This window comes from Serinus canaria, chromosome 10, assembly GCF_022539315.1.
Source record: "Serinus canaria isolate serCan28SL12 chromosome 10, serCan2020, whole genome shotgun sequence".
Classification (NCBI taxonomy): Eukaryota; Metazoa; Chordata; class Aves; order Passeriformes; family Fringillidae; genus Serinus; species Serinus canaria.
In genome coordinates this window covers 8,656,727-8,669,682 of record NC_066324.1, presented here as the reverse complement: position 1 = coordinate 8,669,682, position 12,956 = coordinate 8,656,727, and the positions used below count along the sequence as shown (strand labels likewise).

The window sequence follows — 12,956 nt, the reverse complement described above, 5'->3', positions numbered from 1 at the left end:
GCAACCTGTGTCTCTGGGATGAGCACACAGTGAGCAGAGCAGGGGGGCTGGTGGCTGCATCTGATTAATCCCATCCCAGTGCCCCAGTTCCCTGCCAGGTCCCAGCAGAGCCCTAAAAATGGAGTATGAGCTGTGGAAACACCACCTACCCCATGCCAGGAATGCAGGCCCTGGAGCAGAGTGTCCTCAGCTGCTGCCATGGCACAGTCACCAGCTTTTTAGATTCATGAGCAAGGAAGTCCTGCTCACAAAGCATCAAGCAGACAAAGAAATAACAATACAAATGCAATGAAGACCCACGGTGAAAGGCAAATGTGCCTTACATAGGCAATCTGAAAAGGTCACCAGAATGTTTGTGGCAAGGATACAAGTGTTTTTTAACTTTGAACAATAAGACCAAAAGGTAGACAGGGAAACCACTGTGATACCACCCCAGGGAGTGAATAAATACTGCCCCAGACCATGAATTAGCTCTAAACCAATTGTGCTCTAATGAAATCCTCTACAATACAGCCACCAATTCACACACCTCAGCGTCATCAGCAGAACAGGCTGTTAATTAATGTTTTTCTGGAACACTTTTAAAAGTTGAGCTCTCAAACTATCATTGCTCTCCTGCTCCCTCTGGACAGCCTTTACAAGACAGATAAAAGAGGAACATCCTGTCCCCAAACACACAGCACTGGAGGAGATTTCAAAGACAAAGATCAATGCCTCATCTTCTGATTTTTGGCATGGATCTCATAATTCAGGGTTATTTCTTACTTGACAATTCCCAAAAGCACATTTTACTTATTTACAGAAAGACAGGAATTAACAACAGCTCATGACATTTTTATTTTAATGAAATTTAAAAAGGCAGTTATTAGTTATACATACACACAACTGATTCTGTACTTGTTAGTCATAAATATAGAACATTCAGAAGTACAAAATACACTTTATCCACAGCACAATTTCACATCAATATGAAGAGTTTAAACAGATACGTAACCAAGTGCCTAACAATGACAGAAGCCCATTTTTGGAGTTGTTTCCTTTTTTTTTCCCCTTTCCCTTTCTTTTTTAAAGATCATTAATCTACACAAAGTAATCAGTGCCCACAGTCATCAGTTTCATGAAATGCACTCTGGTTTAGAGTAGAAGTCTTGACCTTTTAAAGACAATTAGATGCCATCACCTTTTCTTTGCTCCATTAACAGCAACAAGCCCAAGCCCACATTCTCTTCTTCTCACAGTTAACAACTGTGAAAAATGGGGCTCTGGCAAAGATTACCTGCAGCCAAATTTGAGCACTGCCAAGAAAAGTGAAAATATCTGAACTAGTAATTAGTCCACTCGATACCTTGCAAACAAAGAGCAACAGCAGTATGACACCAATAAGGCATTAATGACAAAATGGCTGTATTATTCTTGAAAAAAGAGTACACCTATGTATAAAAATATATGTCATAGCAATTGGGTAAATCCAACACTATTTAACACTGTGCCAAAAGTAATTAAGAGTTAAAAAGGCAGTTCTGCAAGAAGTATTTACAGTTTCATACTGTACTTCAAAAGAAAAGAAAAGGCAACAAAGCTACAAATGAACTATCTGGTTAAAGCATCACTGTAGGTACTGCCAGTAGCACTTGTACAAGTAATGTGATGGAGCCTTGGATTCTTTGTCTGAATAAATGAATATAAATATTTTAGTATCTAAAACTGTCTCAGTCTACATGTCTGCTCCTTGAAATAACTCACCCAGACCATCGCTATTTGCAGTTTCCTGCTCCATGAGTTTAAAACCCAAAAGATTCAGTTTCAAGAAACACTGTGTTTGCAACAGTTCGATCAGAAATCACAGCTTTATTTCCAGCTTAGAAAAAAATCCACAAAAGAAATGAGAAATCCACCACTTATGAAATTCTGGAAATTGGAAGCCAAAGTGCCAACAAAGCTACACCAACAGCACGTAATAAAAACATCAGCATTCCCAATGCACCTCATAACTGCAGCTATAGGATAAGCTAAGTAAGGAAACACAAGATACAGCACAGCCACGGCTACACAGCTCTGTCAGCCACAGCACCTGGGGGGGCTGCTGGGGAGGAGCAGGCAGGACACAGCAGGGCCAGGGCAGAGCCCTGCAGCACCAGCAAGGCCTCTCCTGCAGCAGCTGCTGCCTCAGAAGCACCAAGATGCCAAACTCTGAATTGCTCCCTCCTCGCTGGCTGGGAATGGCAGCCCAACACCTCCCACCTGGGCTGGGGGAGATGGGGTGGCCAGGAGTGGCAGAGGAGCAGGGCAAGGGTGGAAATGCCAAGATAAAGCACTGGCTCAGGATGGCACAACAGAAGCAGCTGACAGGGAAAACCCAAAGCTGGCACTGTCCACACTGCCCTGAACAGAGCAGCCATCACCCTCCCCAACCAGGAAGGCAGGAGGGGCCAAAAGGTGAGCAGCAGTCCATGCTCTGACCCCTCAGGTGTACTGACTTCAAAAAAACAACAAGAAAAGGAGAGATGTGCTTAAATTTCTTCTAACAGTGCACTTTGAACTGCACAACCAAAATCTGTACACGGGAAGCCTGCTTCAGTAGTAAAAAACCCACAACACACTGAGGAAGTTATCATTGCTGATGTCAGGAGAAAGAAAATGACTTTAAAAACCTTATTTTTAAATTGAATTCAGGAAGTAAAATAAACTATAAATATACTCAGAGCAGCTTGTTGGGTAAAATAAAACACAGGAACAGCACTTTTTTGCTGAATTCATTATTCACTTTACGGAAAAATTTATAAAAATTTCAAAAGAACTGACATTTTTCAAATCAAGCATCTTCTGTGGAGAGACACAAACTGCTCAACTACTGCTCCCTCCCTCATAGGCAGCCCCTTTCAAAACCCTGCACAGACACTGAGCACATCACTCACTGGTGCAGCATCCAGGCACCTGAGACACCAGAACTTCCTTTGCCTCTCCAATTCCATGAGCAGTCATTCATTTGAGCAGCATGAGGGGAAAGGAGGATGGCTCCAAGAGAATAAACATCCATGAATTTAAAAGCAAAGTGCATAAGCACATGGCCTGCTCACCTAAGATGGTATTTTCCAGATCTCTGGGGGAGAAGAGATAGGAAGATCTTTGTTTGTTCTCTGCGATTTGGTGAGGCAAGTGCAGACCAGGAGATCCCAGACCTCTCCAGTACCTCATCTAGAGATATACAAAACTGTCCTAAAAAAAAAAAAAAGACTCCCTAGCCCCACTTGCACATAGGGTAGGAGATTGGTCCCAGATTTAGTGAGAGAAATAGAAAGGAGGACTCTTCCTGGCTACTGAACACGACATGCTGATCTGGGAGAAGGCTGGGACAGCAGTGTCAGATGGGCACAGCCCCATCAGTGCCAGCCCTGTCCCTGGGCCACGCTCACCTGAACCCTGCCTGGTCAGAGTGGCTGTGGGGCAGGGCCTGCCTGCTCCCCAGGATCTTACCCCAAAATATGGACTGTGGTGATGAGCACCCTGTCCCCAGGCAGAGACACCCCCGAATTCGAGAGGGGCTCTGAGAAGGCAGAGCTTAATCCTGTGAAGTCTAAAAATGGCTACACTGAGATCTTCTGGGTGGGGGCTGTGCCCTGGGGCTGCTCTTCCCAGGTCCATGACAGCCACTGAATGTCCAAAAGCTGAGGGAAGCTGCCTCCTCCTCCTCTGCATCCAACCTCAGAGGTTATGAACAACCTGCATGCAGGAACTTGGGGATTTGTGAGTGATTCTTTCTCCTCCCATCTCAGAAGAAATGATCAGGATAAAATCCTTACAATCCAACCCTCTGTAACTCATCTTGCAGATGAAATACTGAACAAAAAGATTCCTACCACATCTCTCATGAAGACATATGGCAGGTGACTCGCCCAAGAGGAAGGTGATTTACTTACCTCTGTGGAAAAGCATGCAGCATTCAGAGCAGTCAAGAGTCCTCAACAAACCTGGTATGCTAAAAATCCCATTTTTAACAGAAGCATTTGCTTGGGAATCCAAGCAAAAATTCAAGTTATCACTGTGTACGCAGTGGACAACAGTCCAATCAATATCTACTACCAACTCAGTTTAAAAAAATTATACACTACAAAACCATCTCACTGCTTGCAGCAAATGAGCTTGAACAATTTCCTAGTAACAGGCCACCACCTTCCACTGTTAAAATGTGAGGTTTCACAGTATAAAAAGTACTTCACAGAAAGGAAATGCAGCTAATATAGAAAATGTAATCTCAATGCGTTTACAGTCATTATTTAAGAGGCAATATTTTTGGGAAAGCAAGAACAATAATAATTAAAGCAGCCAGTGAGAAATGTACAAGGTTAATAGGCCTCAATTCAGTGCAAAACCAGACTAATAGCTTATGTAAGTAAATGTTTGTTCTGAATAGAGAACCACCTGAATTAAAAGTAAGAACACCTATGTGAAGTGATGGAGACTCCCATGATATTCAAACCCTTCACACACATCATCAACCTTTTCAGTACACTCCAGAATGGACCCTTTGTAAAGGCAAAAGAAACCAGTACAGGAAATCACTTCATACAGCACAAGATATACATAAAGTACCAAAATGTACACACATTCAAGTTTAAGTTAGAAAAGGCAGAGCTGAATCTTCTGGTGAGAGAGGCCTACATTATGTTGCTTAATCTCAACATTTAAAGTGACCTAAAACCTACAAGAATCAAACAAAACAGAATACTGTGTTTGCTTCCAGAAACTTAAGCTTAAAGCAAGGCATCGAAATTGAGCGGTAGGCACTGCAACGAGACATGACCTTACCTTTTCTCTGTTAGTCTTTGTTACTTTGTTATCTATTGAAAAATTACCATTCAAAGGAAATATTATGCATCATTCACATTCAAATGTTTGAGACTCAGAGATTTTTTTTAAAAAACAAGCAAAATTTTTATCTCTGAGGTAGATGACAATAAAATATTAAAAAAAACCCAATGGAGCTGTCAATGAACACTAACAAGTGCTGGAGCTCCTCTGTTGGCACTGATGCACCCCAAGGAGGAGAGAGCAAGCCCTACACCACTATCTGAAACATGAGAAATGCATCTTCTGGTTTAGTAGCTTCTACAGAAATGCAACACAGAAAAAGCAGCGCCAAAATTACACTGGAATGGCCTTGGAGAAGAAGAACTTCCATTTCTGCTTTACAAGCTACTCAGAAAATGGTGGAAACATGCCCAGGTCAGCAAAATCTTCAATGTTGTAATTGCCAGTACCCTGTGTTGGATCCCCAGGCATCGGCAGCATGTCCTGCACAATAAGGAAAAATCAAAGTGAAGTCTCACTTGCCAACACATTATCCAGACACAACTGTTTCCTGTTCATCTTCTTAGTGTAAAAACCAGAAAAGGCCAAGTTTAGATAAATAAGGTGAAAACCAGACCTGTGCAGAGGGCTGGGCTAAGGTTTATGTGCTACTTATGATTTGCTGGAGTGTTTCTGAACAAGAGGTGGAACTTAAGCAGGGCAGAAGTTTTGCTCCTCTGAAATAAAACACATTTGAGCTGCCTCCTACTCCTCTCAGAGTGAAACAGCTCCCCTTGGAATGGGAGCTACATCTGGAGAGAAGCAAACTCTCTGGTTTCACTGCACAGGGAGTGTACAACATCTCACCCACTGGAGCTCCACCTGTGTCAGGATGGGTTTGGGCAAGGCCTCACTTCCTACCAGCACTCTCTCGGTGAACACTGCTCTGTGGAACACTCAAGACTAACATCACCCCAGCTAACAAGGTGCCCAAGCAGCCTTCATGGATGTACAGAGGCAGAGGAAATAGCAGGAACTTCTCAGGAGAAATGAGATTTCGTGGTAATTGCTCTCACATGTCTTGAGCCAAGTGAGATCTCTGCAGGAGGCTTCAAAAAACACTCAACCTTCCCTCTCAGCTGGAGATTGAAGCCACAGGGAGAAGACATCCCTTGCTGGGAAAACCAGAGTTTACGCTCGCTTTTCCTGTCTGTCCTTACAATAATAAACTCTTACCACAAAGCCAAGTCTTGCCAGGGATGGCTCACTATCCTCACAATAAAACAAAACCAAAAAACAACTAAGAAAGATCACAGGATCTGCTCTGTGAAAGAACTGAGAGCTGCTGCGCACTGGCAAGTTCCTCCAAAATAAAGACTGATTAAAATCCATCCAAAATCTTCACAGCATCCTTGCCAATGTGGTGAGAGAGACTGTGAACACAACTGGCAGTGTCTGAGCTCCCAGGGTCAGCCTTCATCTTCTGACCAAAATTTGGACTTATTTGATGTTTTCCCACATTCTCTCCCAGCCAAAGGGAAGCTGCAGCTGCTCCCTCCTGTCTCCATTTCCATCTCTGAAGGCATTTCTGCTGCTGGGGCCTCTGTGGCCAAGTCTCCTCAGGCACAGATCCAGCAAGGTCTCCTCTTGAGTCTGCCTCTCTCCTTAAGCCCAGCTAACCCAGGGCTGGCTTTGGGCACAAGCCAAGCAACTTCTTGGAGGCCTTTAAACTCATCCAAGTTTCTTATCCCATCCAACTATTACCCTAATTCCCTCCAAACAAGCTCACCTCCAAGAGCTCTGCAGATGAGCCCAGCTCTCCTTTTATCCCATGGTCTTCCTTGCTACTAGCTTCATGAGAAGTTTGTTAAGAAACAAGCAAGACACTGCTTGGAGCCCAATGTCTCTGCTGGCCACCAAACCATGCTGCCATCAGCTCCACTGGAATTACCCTGAATATCCTCTTGGAGAGCAATTAACCTTTGCTAACACAAAGAGATGCAACAGACCAATCTTGCCTGGGCCCAGGGCTAAGAGCACACAGACAGGCAGTTATTCCAGATGAAGTGCTGTTGTTTGATCTTGTGTGAAAGCAATGGTTCATCCACACAGGAATATTCCCATGCTCACAGCTCGTCTGCAGTGTTCTGGCACACGAGCCCAGTCTTGCAGGTGCATTTACTTTCCAAAAGACAAGGAGGCACCCCACTTCTAAACCTTGCTTGGGGCTTGAACTGTCTTTCCTGCATTTATCTGCATTGTTTTCTTGTAAACTGTCTTCTTCATCTAATTTAAAAACCAGTTATACAAGGACAGATATGTAATTAGTCAACTTATGAAGTCCTGCTCTATAGTAGGACTTTGTTATCTGTAGTCAAGACTCAGAATTATGGTTAATTAGCTGAAAATGATTGTTTACCTTCTATCTAATATCTGACTGGGTTTAACCTTAAAAAAATATTGTCCATTATCTTCTGTGCATTATCGGACTCCCTTCCTGCTTGAACTGTCAAAGAGAACGACATTGATATCTAATTGAACTTGAGATCTGAGAGGCCAGCACCAGGATAAGAATGACACTCTACTTGGTAATAGTAATACTTCATGGGTTCTCTGCAAAAGATGAAAGCCCAAAATATAAGGTGTAAAGAGAAGGGGAAACAGCATTCTACATCAGCAAAGATGCTGCTGTGTGTCAGAAACACAAACCACCTCAGCAGCCAAGGGCAGCTAGGAGCAGTGCAGGGCTATGGCAGCACGCAGCAGCAGGGAAGGGCTCCAGGCCCTGCTGCACCTGATCCTCAAGGGCCATGGCTCTAACTCAGAACTGAGAGGTGGTCAGGGGGACCCTGGGCTCTCTGGCCACTGCTCACCTGGAACACCTCAGTCTGGTTGGGCTGCTGGTGCGAGTGCTGGTCGCCGCTCTGCTGGTTGTGGTGCTGGCTCTGCCACTGCGACCACACCTCGGACGGTCTGCCCTGGAACTGCCCGCTGCTCTGGCCACCTTCGGCTGCGGGGACAACAAACGGCACAAGTCAGAGAGCAGCTCCTCCAAAACACCTGCCTGCTTTGGGGCAGCATCCCTCCGTGCTGGATTTGCAAAGGAGCCTTGGAGAAAGGCAAGAGGAAGCTGGAGGGAGTTTGAGCCCCAGAGCAAAGCTCAGGGCCATGACTGCACAGCCATGAACTGCCCCGGGCAAAATGCACAGTGACATGGTGAGCCAGGCACTGCAAGACAATTTTAAAGCATCCCCCAGCATTTTTTAATCAATAAGGACTATTTTTCATTTCACTTAAACACCAAACTTCACCATCTGAATGCTATTTCTCTTCAAAACACATGAATTCTTGTGGAGCAGCGAGTGCACAGTTTGGTACTCATCTAAGCAACATGTAAGCAGATCCAGGATTTTTTTAAGCAGATGTAGAAATAGTATGATCAAGAGACAACAGCCTTGCTGATTAAATACAGGCATTGCTGGACTGTCCTGTCCTCCAGTAACACATTTGCAAAGTGATTTATTTAATATGCAGTTCATAACAAATTATTATCCTGTCAATATGGTGATACTTTCCTGAAAGTCCCAGGCCATTTACATTTGACAGAGTAACATGAACAGCAAGGCTTCATTGAAAATACACTTTAAATGACGATTTGAAGGAGATTAATTTCTTCTAAATAGTCCACCAGAAAAAAGTATGTTGCCACACATTAATTAGGTTACCTATTACACATACATTTTTAATGAGTACAGTAACAGATTACACTTAAGCTGAACTCATTTTACCCTGCATTTCTACAGACTGCCACTGAATTATAATATTTTTGGTTCATTTTCCATTCCTTAGTTACAGTATCTCCTTCTAAGAACTTGTATTTTAGAAAGCTTGCCACCAGACTTATGGTTTTCCTCCAAATATTTCTTCCTCTTTTTTCTTGTTAATGTTTTTCCTTGTTTTTCTCTATACATGCTCCAGCTATTTTTGCCTGTTTCCCTCTCATAGCAGAGGATCAAGCTGTGCATGTCTGGTTCTTCCCGATCACCAGCATCCTCTGCCAAGGATGCCAAATTTCCTGTGCCAAACTTCCACACCTGTGCTACGCCAAGTCTCTGATAGCCAGACTCAATCACATCAAATCAGCCACTACTCACAGTCATGACTTCAGAAAATACACACATTTTTAACCCAATCCCTCTGGCCACCAGCTAAGCCATGCAAAACAGATAAAGGGAAGGTTTTACAGGAAAGTAAACAGGCTGCAGTGCTGCATTTCTATCACATCTGAAGAAGATGATTACAGTTCTTCCCTCACTGACATTACCGCAACCAGTAATTCAGCTGACTCAAAAACCCTGCAGACATTTTAAGAGCCAAAATAAAATTCATCTAAGTTAGCCTTTAAAAGCAAGCTGCAAGTTTGTTTTGTTTTATTTCCCCTCAGAACAACACATTGAAATTAAGTGAGTGAAGCAAATGATGCTTCTTTTCAGCAGAGCAGCTCCTGCCAGCCGGCGCTCGAAGCCGCTCGTCTCCGTGAAGGCTGGGTTATTAATAGCACCCAAACTGATGTAGGTCAGGAGATGTTTCTCATTAAGTGAAAGGGTTCTTGCCAAGTAGCTTAAGCCTGAAATACAAGGCTGTCTCATAAACAAATGTACAATGCCTGGTGGAAATGGAAATGGAGGGAAAAATAAGCTGTGTGGGAAGAGCTCCGTCCCAATGCCCTTTTTCTAGGCACAGGTCTGTGCCAGGTCTGTTCCCCAGGGACAGGAGCACACAACACATATCAGCTACCCATGCCTTTTGGGATTGCACATTATTAACACTCTGTGATGTTTTTCATGGAATCCATTATATGTTTTACTTTTGAATATTATTCTTCTGGTGGAGCGCAGAAAACTTACCAAGGGGTTACCTGTTGGGTCAGGGTCTGAAAGCCACCAAATCAGCACATAATGGGAAAAGAAAACCATTTCAAAACATGGCACCTACTCTGATTAGATTGGTAGCACTGGGGGTACAAAAAAAAAATCCCATTTTCAGGCAAACTACAACATGCAATCTCAGTGCAAGAGGACACCACCATGAAGAAAAAATGAAAAAAGAAAGCAAATTGTACCAGTTGACCACAATTTGGGAGGATGGTTACTAGTCATATAAACAAATTTTGAATTTTTCAGGACGCTATTTACTGGGGGTAAAAAAAAAAAGCTCCCTCAAAATGACAATACTCTGAAATGTGTTGGATGTGGAGGAGATGGAGCATGGAGAGAACAGGTCAGTACTGTCCTCTTTACTCAGTAGCAGAAAACCCTTTCACCACCTGGGCTTCCCAACTGACCAACCAAAAGAACAATAAAAAAAAAAATTACTGATTATATATTGGAAGATTTTAAATGAAGTTAATGGTTAATGCTGAAGAGTTTAATTTCTATGTGCATTTTTGTGTTACACCATTTAAAACTCACCAAAGCCTGCACTTCGGTTTGCTAAGCTGGAGTAGGCATTCCCACTTGGAGAAGAGGTGGCTGGGCTGGACAGGGGGCTGTAAGAGGATGGGTCAGCTGGGTAGGTGTGACTTGTTCCAATGCCAAAGGGAGATGACTGAGCCTTGCCAGACTGAGATGGAATTTGCTGAGGAACAAAGCATAAAATAAGGAAAAAGTTTTATTGTTGGGGAACAGCACAGCAGAATCTCTTTTTACAACATAAAGCAAAGACTAAATAAACTCTGTGGATGCCAATAGCTCATAAGTACTCTGTATCAGAGCTATTTGGAAAACCAGGATTTCTTATACCACAACTATGAGGATTCATCTCCAACTCAACAGGTATGAAGAACTCATCTTTATTTTCCAGGTGTATTGATTTTGCAGTGCCACAGTGAAATCAGTTACCTGCATGTCTGGCAGGACACATGCAGGTCTCAGATGACCAGAGTCTCCAGTGCTTGGGACTAAATGGCCAAAGAAGTTGTAAAGTAATGAGCTGCTTTCTCTCCCTGCCCATGAAACACAGGCAGCAGTTACTTTGCCTTGTAAAAGGCTTGGAAAGGTGAATCACCAAGTCCTGGCAAAAGGGAAGAAACAGTCTAACATTGCTTTAATTGGGCAGCTGAGCTAATTCAAAAGTACTAAAATCCAGCTTATTTTCATTTCACCTACATAATAACTGTCACAGGATCTCCCAGAATGTTACACAAGTGGTTAAACACTGCAGAGGCTGCTCTGAGACGTGTACAACTGGTACACTGGGACTAAAGGGAGTGAAGTGTTCCATCCAAAGTCATGTGCTAATGAATGGTGCACAGACAGAATCTGACTACAAACCATTTCCCACATGAGAGTAAGCCCAGCAGTCCCAAGAAAAACTCACTGCCTAACCAAGCCCACAAACAGAAACTGAAGGTGATTACATCTCTGGCTATCTCTAACGATGTGCACTGTTACTGGCAATCAATGCATGCAAAGGAAGCTGCTCTTCCCTGGAAGAGAGGGACAGGGAGCAGAATGAAGCCTGCCAAGAGGAAAAGGTCAGTAACCTGTGACACCACCCAGACACATAGAAGTCCATGGGCTGGGCAGGATCCACACAAGAGCACAGAGGGGGCTGCCAGAAGTGCTCACTGAGCCACTTCCCATCACTTCTCAGCAGGAAAAATTCCTTCACCAACAGGGTTCTCAAGAACAGGAAGAGGCTGCCCAAGGAAGAGACTCCATCCCTGAGTCACCATCCCTGGAGGTGTTTAAAAGATGTGTGGATGTGGGTTAGTGGTGAAATTGGCAGCAGTGGGTTAACGGTTGGACTTGAGGACCATAAAGGTCTTTTCCAAACTTCATGATTCTGTGAATTTTGGACAAACGCAGCGGAGCTGGGGGAGGAAGAAAGATCCCAACAGGCATATAACATGTGGATGATGCTATTAAGTCTTCAGTTCAGTTCCAAGCTAAGAAATTGTACATTTCTGAAGGTTTCCACAATGGCAGGGAGAGCTCAGCATGTCACTTTGCAAGGCTTAGTCCATTTTACTTTATTTAAGATGGAAGAATTAATTCCAATTTCCTTACACTCACATCCAAACTCGGTTGACTTGGACAGAATTTGTGCAGCAAGAGGGATGAGTAATTTGTTTTAGTCATTTTCAGCACCTTCCATATCATTTGAAGAAATGAGTTAATGTTGTGACTGGATTTCATTAACCAGGTGTGACAGAGAACCATGACACTCTGAGGGCTGGGAATAATCAGTGATTAATGTGGAAACAATTCACTTATTGGAAATTCACTTAGTGACCACCCCAACATGCCATTCCAGCCTGCCAAACAATGAGAACTCAAGAGGGATCAGGAGCAGCATTATTAAGATAAAACTTATTTAATATTATTTGTTTTTTAAAAGAGTTTTGAACCATTTTTAAACAGTTACACAGGACAAGAGGTGATTTCTGGGCTAACACTGACAAGCAGAGTGCATCTGATGGAGTTATGTGCTGTTTCCTCCAGCACACACAGCAGTGTGAGCTACACTGGGCAGTGCTGATGGAGGAACACCAGGCTGAGCAGCCTCTGCTCTTAATCCATGCCTGGATTTTCACCTGCCCCTTCTGCCCACCCTGATAACAGTGGGTAACACTGCTGGGTGCAAGGTCCTGGCCCAAGAGAGATTTAATACAGGCTTAATACTAAAGCAGAAGATCTGTCCTTCTTCCTTCCTCCAGTGACACATAAAACAAATGCAGGACAAGAACTTCCAGTGGGGTTTGGGTCAGTGCAGCCACTGCCTCGTCAGTGACTCCCAAACCAAGGGCAGTTACACAGGGGCAGCTGCTCACACTGCCACACCCCCACCCCAACCACAAATTAATGACCCTGAAATCATAAATGGGTTTACCAACACTTCTGCAAAAAGCACAGAGAGTGCAAATCTTTAATGCCCATGAAGAGAAAGGAGTGGAAATCAGTACCTGTCCTGGAAAGGGAGGGCGGTTTCCTGTCCAGGCCACCTGGCCCTGGTTGAGCTGCCGGGATATCTGGGTCAGGTTCTGGCCTGTTGAGGAGGAAGACTGGATGTCGTTGACACCAGGCACATGCACCACAGATGAACTAAGGGTTCAGAACAGACACAGAGCCTCATTTGTAGGGCCTACTCTCAATGCACAGATTGTA

General features: G+C 43.8%; 1 protein-coding gene across 2 annotated transcripts in view; it reads right to left on the bottom strand.

The window, feature by feature from the left end:
- Positions 1 to 823: 823 nt before the first annotated feature.
- Positions 824 to 12,956, bottom strand: part of ARNT2 (aryl hydrocarbon receptor nuclear translocator 2) — a 96,412-nt gene continuing 84,279 nt past the window's right edge. For both annotated transcript variants that reach the window (XM_030228442.2, XM_030228447.2), the window contains 4 exons: positions 12,755 to 12,893; positions 10,260 to 10,425; positions 7,662 to 7,798; positions 824 to 5,292 (listed from right to left, as the gene is read on the bottom strand). In XM_030228442.2, the coding sequence (XP_030084302.1) occupies positions 5,194 to 5,292; positions 7,662 to 7,798; positions 10,260 to 10,425; positions 12,755 to 12,893 (541 nt within the window). In that variant the 3' untranslated portion in view covers positions 824 to 5,193. The remainder of the gene's footprint in view (positions 5,293 to 7,661; positions 7,799 to 10,259; positions 10,426 to 12,754; positions 12,894 to 12,956) is intronic.